Source organism: Mus musculus, chromosome 15 (assembly GCF_000001635.26).
Source record: "Mus musculus strain C57BL/6J chromosome 15, GRCm38.p6 C57BL/6J".
Lineage (NCBI taxonomy): Eukaryota > Metazoa > Chordata > Mammalia > Rodentia > Muridae > Mus > Mus musculus.
The window spans coordinates 44591535-44601610 of NC_000081.6; the positions used below are offsets into that span (position 1 = coordinate 44591535).

The following is a 10076-nucleotide window of genomic DNA, read 5'->3' on the forward strand; positions in this document are numbered from 1 at the left end:
TGGTGACAGAAAAGGCTGATAATACTTCGCTTCAAACAAGGAGTGACATGGGAAAGTTTAAACCAAAAGACACCATTCTCTCATATATATATATTCTCATACATATCAGTGTGTATGTGTGTGAGTGTGTGTATCTTTTTTGTTTCCTACCTTAAATTCTCTCTTACAACATTCTTTTGAGTCCTCCATTTCCCCCCAGTCTATTAATATGACTATCTTATTGTTTTGGGGTACTAAAGTCTTAGTAGAATACAACCAACACTGAAGTCAAAACTTTCCCATGTTCTCACAATTCTATATTCTTGTAATCCAAACGACCTAATTCTTTTTCCCCATAGGTCAAATGCAGTTGTCTGAGCTCCAGGAAATTACTGACTCTCTTGGACAAGCTGTTGTCCTAGGAAAAATTAGTACTATTCTTGGATTCAATATTTCTTCCATGTCTATTACCAGTCCCATCCCCCAACCAACTGATTCTGGCTGGATTAAGGTAATAACATACAGTTAGAATAAAAACATATTTTATCATTTTTAATGGAAAGATACTGTTTAAACTTGGTTTTGTCCTGGAATATCTTGTTTTCTCCATCTATGGTAATTGAAAGTTTTTCTGGGTATTGTTGTCTGGGTTAAAATCTGTGGTCTACTAGAGTCTGCAAGATATCTGCCTCTGTCCTTCTGGCTTTTAGAGTCTCTGTTGAGAACTCAGGTGTAATTTTGATAGGTCTGCCTTGATACATTACTTGGCCTTTTCTCCTTGCACCTTTTAATATTCTTTCTATGTTCTACACATTTAGCATTTTGATTATTTTGTGGTGAGAGAATTTTCTTTTCTGGTCCAATCTTTGGTGTTCTAAATTTAATGTTCATAGGCATCTTTTTCTTTAGGTTAGGGAATTTTTCTTCTATGATTTTCTTGAAGATGTTTTCTGGGCCTTTCAATCTTTTATTCCTATTATTCTTAGGTTTGACCTTTTCAGAGTGTCTCAAATTTCCTGGATGTTTTGTGTCATGAACTTTTAGATTTTCCATTTTCTTTGACCGATGTATTAATTTCTCTTATCGTATCTTCTATGTGTGAGATTTTCTCTTCCATGTCTTATATTCTGTTGATGATGCTTATATCTTTAGTTTCCTAGGTTTTTTATCTCCAGGATTGGCTCAGTTTGAGGGTTTTGTTTGTTTTTTTTTTTTTTTTTTTGTTACTTCTATTTCCATTTTGAGTTCTTAGACAGTTTTATTTACTTCCTTCACCTGTTTGCATATTCCTGTATTTCTTTAAAGGGCTTATTCATTTCCTCTTTAAAAGCCTCTATCATCTTTGTAAGATTGGATTTAAGGTCATCTGAGTTAGGATATCCAGGGCTTGCTATAGCAGGAAAGCTGGGCTCTGGTGGTACCATACTGCTCTGGCCCTTGTTGACTATGTTCTTACAATGTCCTTTACCCATCGAGTTTTCCCTTGTATTGGCTGGATGATCTGGATGCTAACAAGATTCCCTGGGAAGTCAGGGAGAGCAGTGGGTCAGACAATGCAGGAGAGGGGGTAACACATAGCTTACCTACACTGGCTGTGCCCCAGGTAGAAACCTACTGGCAAAGGATTGGTAAGAGAGAGTTACAAACTGTTTGTGCCTCGGTCCTCCAAGGTCTCCCTGGGGAAGCAGGATATTTTGGAGGTCTCACACGGTTCCTCAGAATGGCAGGGTGAGCCTAGAGCCAGACAATGGAGGTCAGGGGACTGCACGTGTGCAACTCAGCTCTGCTATTTTATCTTATTCTAGTGTTTGTTTATTTTTTAAGAATTAAGATCCTCCTTGCCGGGTGTGGTGGCACACGCCTTTAATCCCAGCACTCGGTAGGCAGAGGCAGGCGGATTTCTGAGTTCGAGGCCAGCCCAGTCTACAAAGCGAGTTCCAGGACAGCCAGGGCTACACAGAGAAACCCTGTCTCAAAAAAACCAAAAAAAAAAAAAAAAAAAAAAAGAATTAAGATCCTCTTTATATTTCTCAACAGAAATTTAGATAGCATGTCTTTCTATTTATTTTTATGGGCTAACTAAAACAATAATAAGGTAGTTTAAGAAATAAAAAAATGAGAGTTGGGATATGGCTCAATGAGTCAGAGTTCTTATATGTTGTTTACTGGCTTGCTCCTCATGCCATTCTCAGCATGCTTCCTTATACAGCTCAAGGCCACTATCCACATTGGGCGGAGCCCTCCCATGTCAATCATTTACCAAGAAAATTTTTAACAGACATTCTTATAGACCCATATTATGGTGGCATTTTCTTAACTGAGAACCCTCTTCCCAAGTGACTCTAGCTTGTGTCAAGTTGTCCTAAAACTAATGAATACACATAAGAATCTGAATTTCAATCCCCATGATTCACATTTAAAGCTAGGTATGGCTAAGCATGCCTGCAGCCCAGGACTGGACTAGGTGAGGAGACAAGAAGGTTATTATGACTTGCTGACAAGATGCAAACACAACTATTTCCAAATTTAGGGAGAGACCTGGTCCCTAGCTGGTAAGGTAGAAAGAGTAGGGCAGACATCTTTCTACTCTATATCTTCCTTCCTCCACCCTCCTCTGGCCTTTATAGGTGTATATACCTATAGGAATATACATACATACATATACATACATACATACATATACATACATACATACATACATACATACATACATGCACATGGGCACATGGGGGGGACATTGAACATGATCTCTTCTAAAGCTTAGTTTTTCACTTGTATTTTGCTTTGCATACTTTTAACGGTGTTGCAGCTTTGATCTAAAGGAAATTTTACATGTTGAATCTACTGTTTTAAATAAACTGAATACTGCACGTAGCCTAGCTGAGTTTGCTGTGAAATGTAGCTGGTCCTGAAAAGACCACTTCCTCCCTCTGTCCATGCTAGGTGACTGCCCAGCCAGTTGAAAGATCTGCATTTCCCGTTCACTACCTGGCCCTTGTGTCTTCACTCTCAGTGGTTGCTCAGCCAGTGGCAGCCCAGCCCGGACAGCCCTTTCCTCAGCAGCCCTCAGTAAAGGCAGTAGATCCTGAGGTGAGTTGTAGCTCTTACTCTCCTTGAGTGAAGGGCTTTGGTTCTCTGGCAGCTTGAATATGGAAGTTGAACCAATACCTGTGGATAGCCTCTTCTATGTATTGTTTTCTAAATGTTTCTTTAAAATGAGTGTGCTTTTCTGTTCATATTCAAGACCTCTTTCTGTGAGGTTAGGAGCTTATGTAGATTTTAAATTTGTAGTAGACATTTACAAATAGTTTGTCTTTTTTGAAGAGCTGCGACAGGACTTTTTTATAATTCTCCACTGCTATTTTTTCTTGAGGGTAACTGTGTATCAGTTGGAATTACATCGCTTACTTTGAAGGCTATCCTAAAGGACTCCAATAACAACCAAGTTGGTGGCCTTAGTGGAAATACAACAATTCCATTTAGCACCTGTTGGGCCAACTATACAGACCTCACTCCTCACAGAACAGGTAAATTGACTATATTAGATCCTCTCGTATCGCCACAGTAAAGAAATGTGCATTTTCTTTATTCTTTTTTTTTAAGATTTATTTTATTATATCTAAGTACACTGTAGCTGTCTTGAGACACACCAGAAGAGGGAGTCAGATCTCATTAAGGATGGCTGTGAGCCACCATGTGGTTGCTGGGATTTGAACTCAGGACCTTCGGAAGAGCAGTCAGTGCTCTTAACCACTGGGCCATCTCTCCAGCCCGAAATGTGCATTTTCTTTGAGTGGACAAAATAACTAAATTCTTTGGTCAATAAATTGTAAAAATCAAAATGCTGTAGTCTGCTTTTTCTGAATATAGTCTCTCTTATAAAATGCATTTAATGTATAAAAATAAATTAAAATACTGGTAGGAGAAATTTATTTATTTATTTTTCTAAAGAAAAATAACTTTTTTATTTTGTTACTATAACTTTTGATTCCATTTGTATAAATATTAATTGTCAAATATGAGTCCCTTAAATGTTGGGCTTTCTTCTTTTTTTTTCCATTAATTCATTTATTTATTCACTTTACATTCCAGTTGCATCCCCCTCTCTCCTCTTCTCCCAGTCCCACCCTTTAAACCCCCTTCCCCCATTTCCTGCTCTCATTCTCCTCAGAGAAAAGATCCCTTCCATCCTAGTACCAAACTGCTTTGGCACATTAAGTTGAATCAGAACTAGGCACTTCCTCTTTACTGAGACCATACAAAGAACCCCAGCTAGGGGAAAGGGGACCGAAGACAGGCAACAGAGTCCAAGTCAAAGACAACCTCTGTTCTGTTAGGAAACTCACATTAAGACCAAGCTTCAATCTCTGTGGGCCCCCATTGGCCCAAGTTAGTTATCTCTGTAGAGCTTCTTGTGGTGTCCTTGACTTCTATGGCTCAAGATATGCAGGGATAAAGATGGAACAGAGATTGAAGAAATGGTCATCCAATGACAGGTCCAACTTGATGTCCACCCCATGGGAGATATCCATCACTTAACACTATTAATGAAACTCTGTTATGGTTGCAGACTGAAGCCTAGCATAACTGTCATCTCAGAGGCTGGAGAGGCTTCATACAACAGTTGATGGAAACAGATGCTGAGAAATTTAAGCATAATTTGAGATTATAAAAAAGACGTCATGGTGTTATTCTCTTCTTGTCTGCTATTGCTCCATATTTTCTCACTAAATATATTATCTGCAATAACAAAAAATAATATATGCCCTTTTCATTTAAGAAACGGTACACTTGTGGTACTTTAATAATCTATGAAAGAATTAGGAGTTGAGCTGGGAAGTTGGCTCTAGACTTTATGCAAGCTAATGAAAAGGAGAAAATATGTACACATGTTGCCTTGAGTTCCACAAATCAGTGCTGTAGAGAATCATAAGTTTGTTCCCGTTGCTACGATAAACATCAATACCAAAGGCAATGTTGGGGAGGAAAAGTCCTTTTCAACTTACACGCCCAGATAATAACCCATCACTTAGGGAAGTCCAGGCAGGAGCTCAAACCAGGAACCTGGCACAGAATCATGGAGGACCACTTCTCTTACTTACTCTCTGCTTGCTCCGGTGGCTTTTTGCACATCCCAGATCTTCCTGCCTAGGGAGAGTACTGCATCCCAGGCCTGTGGATAGATGCAGATTTAACTTCTGAGTTCTTCTTAATTTCTCTCTGTACTCAAACTATACCACTTGACTCCATTTGCAAAAATACTTTGTTAGAAATTAGTCACAAATTTGAAGCCAAACAAAACAAAACTAAGTGGGAACTGATCAAGAACAGAGAAGTCAACCACCACGATGTTTTCACCCCTAGGAAAAAATTATAAAATTGAATTTGTCCTGGATAATACTGTTCGTGTGGATTCACGACCCTTCAGCCTGTCAGCACAGAGTGTCCCTGGTGGCAGTGGAAGTAGCCCGGGTAGTGGCAGCAGCAGCAGTGGCCACAGCAAAGCCTCCTCTGTGGGGACACCTGTCCAGACACTGGCTGTCATAACAGCGTGCCTTGTAGGAAGACTACTGCTCTTGGAAGTATTTATGGCTGCAGTTTTCATTTTGAACACAACTGTAGGTAAGTGCAGTTGCAGTTCGTTTCATATGTATCCTTACGTCTTCAGGTTCACAGGGAACAAACAGCAAGTGTTTCCTGAGCCAAAGACCTTAGCACAGCCGTTGTGTCTGGCACCACCGGAAGGGCAAAAAGAAGTACAAGTTCAATGGCAGGCAAGATAATGCTATGAAAATGATATTGTCGTTATGTGTTAGAATGCAAGAATGTGGGGGTGGGGAGATGCAGGTAATCTCAGAACTCCTCAAATGTTGCCAAGAGCCGAGGAAGCTTGAAACGGCAATTAACCAGTTAACTAACCAGTTAACTAACCAGTTAACTAAGAAATCCAGAAGTGGTCTGGTTTCTGCCACAGCAGAGTCAAGGACACAGGTGATCTTTCCCTACCTCTTGGCTTACTACTACTTAGTGGTAACTCCACTGCTAGGCTGGCTCTTTTTCCTAATCTTTGTGGCAAAGGACCTGATACACCTATATTTATGTTATACTATGCAGCAGTCAATGTAAGACACAGATACTTTCCTCAACAGATCTTGCAGCTAAGTCATTGAGCTGGATTGAGACACATGCTTATCTGTGAACCAGTTAACTGTGGCCACAAGGGCTCTAATTGGCTTGGCTTGAGTAACATCAAGGTATGACCTGCTGAAAGGGGTGCTAGGTAGACAGTGAACGTGAAGAGATTTAAAGAAAAGGAAGTCTTTCTGATCTACAATGATTCTAAATGATGTTGAATGCCACTCATAAGCAGCATGTGAACCCTGGGAGTGTTGCATAAAATGTCTACAATTTATACAGAGAAGACAAATGAGGAGCAAAGAGAGATGTGGGTGTAGGAAAGGGCCTATTGAGATGTAGGTGTAGGAAAGGGTCTATTTTCAACTAAATGTATTCAGTGCTGAGTCCTCATATACCACTTCACCACGCCTACCTCTTCTCAGTTTCTGATAGCATCCTTTCCTGACCTCTCTGGTTCATATTTAGACTTCATTGTTTTTCCCTTGAACTCTACATCCATCATGAGCTGTTCACCATCTTCATCAGGCCATAATGTCTCATATCTGTTCATGTTCAAAGTCTCCTCTCTGTACTCTTCTCTTTTCATTCACTGTACTGGCATCTTAAACCTTTTCTCATGAACTCATTCACTTTTACCCTCTAAATTGTCTTTAGGTTTCACTTTTTAAAGCACAAGAACGTATGGTGATAACAGTCTTGGGTTTCAGATGCAGAACGAACGTACCTATTTAACATATCAAAGCTGAACTGGCCTCCTCTGGGTTCTCCCAGAGCCCCTCAGTCCTTACCTGAAAGTTACCATCAAATAAATCTGCCTTTTTACTCACAATTCAGCCTGAACTGGCTTATTTCGTTGGCAGAGAAAAACCTATTAAGCAATGACTGTCAAGACTCACTATACACAAAATGCAATCAAAACCAAAAACTCAGAAAGAGTTTTAAAGACTGGCTTCATGTTCTAAATTCCAAGGCTGGCAACTATATAGCTCAGTGCTGGACTTTTTAGCATGTGTAAGGCTTCGAGTTCAACCTCATTACCAAAGATAAGCAATACATAAATAACTTCATCCAGTCAGCTCCACATACTCTCCATCTAGACTATGTTCTTCTGCTTCTTGAGTCCTCCTACCTCTTTCAGCATTCTCTAAGGTTGGCTCAGAATCTGCTTCCTCCAGTCAACTTCCCTTTTCCTTCCCATTCTGTGTAACATTTTCCCCAATTCTCTGATCTCTTCGTTCATATGATTACCAGAGGCTTGCATTGAATTTACATTCAAAATATATTTTTCATTAAACTTTAAGCAGCAAGAAGAGTGGATATTTTATGTAGTATGGATACAGAAAATGCACTTGAATTGATATTAACTCTTCAAAGGGGAGTAACCCCTCAGCTCCGACTTTAGAATGGAAATGTTAATTATTTAGGGGCTTAAAGGGTTGGCCGATATTAATCAGTTTATGATTGATGTAAAAGATAACTTCTGATTGGGGCAGATTAATGAAGAGAAAGCATCACATAAGGTACTGAAATATTCAAATAAAAATGTCAAGACTGGATTTTAAACCAGGTATAAAGGAAGCCAGGATGAGCAGTCACTATGATGCTGCTTCTAGGCTTAACCATGGCAAGGGGTGGCTGAAATCAGCCCCTGGAGCCCTGGGGAGAGTCATTGAATGGATTATCTGCTAGTGGCAGAGACCACTATTGTCTTCTCACAGCTGAATACTTAATCGAAAAGGGAGAAGGAAGTGGGGCTGAAGCTGAAGGACCCTAGGTGTGTCTAGGTAAACAACAGGCCAGTTGCCCAACTCCACTTCATGTTTGAAGTTGTGTTGAAGAGGTCAGCTCGGGAATTTTTGGAAAACTCCACCAGACCCCTCCCCTCCTGGAAAAGAAAGGCCATAAAGCACATAGGTACCCCTCCCCTCTGGAAGGCAAAGGCTAATTACATTCCTCAGACCAAGGGGTTGGGGGTGGGGTGGGGGGCGACCATTGGCCACCTGCAGGTGGGGGAGGCCCAGAGCACAGTACACACATACAGCAGGGCAGACTGACCATTAGCCGCCTACAGACAAGGGAAGTCCTTGCCACCTCATTCCCTAACGACCAATCAGTTTAAAAGTCACACTGTTCTCCCAATCACATTGTGCCTAATGGCTGCTTCTCTGAAAACTGTATAAAAACTCACCAAATGGGCTGCGTGGGGTCGTTCTCTCTCTCTCCTTCGTGTGCAGGGCGACCCCAGCATGCTGGAACAATAAAATTCCTCTTGGTTTTGCATTGATCCCCAGCTCTGAGTTGTTCAATCAAGGGACAGGGTGGGTGGGGTGGGTGGGAGGGCCCTCTGGTAAGTTAAGGCTTGCCAGAGTCTTACAGTGTCTCCAGAATTTTAATACAACAACAGATTTTTTTTCCCCCAAAATTTTAAAAGTACAACAAATACAACTTATAAGACCATTGGTTAAGTGCATTTTGTGACTGAGAAACAAATGGCTTGATTTTCAATTATTTTTCAAAGTCATTTTTACTGTCATTCACAATTTTTTATATTTTGTCAATTAAAATTATATTTTCAATTAGTTTATATAGTTATTGAGTCTTTTCCATGACTTAAAAAAAAAAAGTCAATGGCTTCCACTTTGCTATTAAATAAACATTTATAATTAATGTAAAAGTTCAATTCCCATAATGTATTGAGACACTAGGTTTTTATGACTTTTCATTGTGATTTAATATTTTACTTTTAAGAGAATCACCAAACTCTACTAAATAAAATTGCAAACATCTACTGTTGTGTTTTATAGAAAAAAAAAATAGGAAAGGAAGGAATATGTTTGGTGGAGGCATGGTATGTTGTGGTAGGTGGGGGTGCCTCTGAGGGCCCATGCTGAGGTATAGTATAGAATAGAATTTATTTAGGACATAGGGAGGGGAATTGAGGAGGTAGTAGAAACAGAGAAAGGAGAGAGAGAGAGAGAGAGAGAGAGAGAAGAGGACAGCCATGAGCATGTGGAAAGAGAGGGGAAAGAGAGGGGGGAGGTGAATGGGAAAAGAAGGGGAAGAGGGTAAGGGAACAAGAGATGAGACGAGAAGAGAGGAGAGGAGGGGAGGGGAGGGGAGGGGAGGGGAGGGGAGGGGAGGGGAGGGGAGAGGAGGGGAGAGGAGAAGAGAAGAAGAAAAGACCAAGCAGCCCCTTTTATAGTGAGTCAGGCACACCTGGCTGTCACCAGGTAACTGTGGGGTGGAGCCTAGGCTAAATACCAACATCTACAAAGACCACAAAAAAGGTATATATATATCATAACTCTATAAACGTTTTCACCAAGAAAGTATCATTGATTTTAATGAAAACTTTGTAAATTTTGAAATGATTGTATATGTTACTTTGACCTTTCTTTCTTAGCCAACCCATGAAATATTTTAAAGGTTAAACTTAATGGCACATATTTTAACATATATAATATGCCATTACTCCTCCTTTTAAAAATGTATGATTGTCATTTTTCAGGAATCAACTGAGGTGCCCTACGGAAGAACAGGCTGAAAACAAAACCGGACTACTACTGATGCAGCAGCTACTTGGCTGCACAGCGAGAAATAAACCTACAGAATGTTCAAGGAAATATTGCTAAAATATTTTTGTAATATTTGATATGTAATCATTACATTTAGTCAAAAAATTCAGATTTCTAGAAAATATAAAGTTTTTTTTTGTCGATTCCTCATACTTGTCTGTTCTTATTTCATTAAACATTACAGGAGTCTCAGGTGTGGCAGCAGACACTCCACCTTCAGGACCCATCAAAGCAGAGAATCCTTTTAGAAGTTGAAGGAACCAGGCGCCTTAACTGATGCTAAACCTTCAATCCTAGTGTTGAGGAGTCAGAGAGAACGTCAAAGCTGACTTCGAGGCACACTGGGCTACACAGTGAAACTGTCTCAAAAACAAAACAGGCAAA

At 40.1% G+C, this 10076-nt stretch overlaps 1 protein-coding gene across 7 annotated transcripts in view; it reads left to right on the forward strand.

Moving 5' to 3' along the window:
- Pkhd1l1 (polycystic kidney and hepatic disease 1-like 1) overlaps window positions 1–9842 on the forward strand; it is a 143981-nt gene extending 134139 nt beyond the window's left edge. For 5 of the 7 annotated variants that reach the window (XR_875261.3, XR_875262.3, XR_875263.3 and 2 more), the window contains 6 exons: window positions 339–490; window positions 2923–3069; window positions 3353–3506; window positions 5344–5601; window positions 6129–6233; window positions 9626–9842. Coding sequence is in view for 1 of the 7 variants with exons in the window: in NM_138674.3 (NP_619615.2) it covers window positions 339–490; window positions 2923–3069; window positions 3353–3506; window positions 5344–5601; window positions 9626–9636 (722 nt within the window). In the remaining 6 variants the exon portion in view is untranslated. Of the gene's footprint in view, window positions 1–338; window positions 491–2922; window positions 3070–3352; window positions 3507–5343; window positions 5602–5647; window positions 5754–6128; window positions 6234–9625 lie in introns of all 7 variants that reach the window. The other 2 variants (XR_383993.4, NM_138674.3) reach the window with 2 other exon arrangements.
- The last annotated feature ends 234 nt before the right edge of the window (window positions 9843–10076 follow it).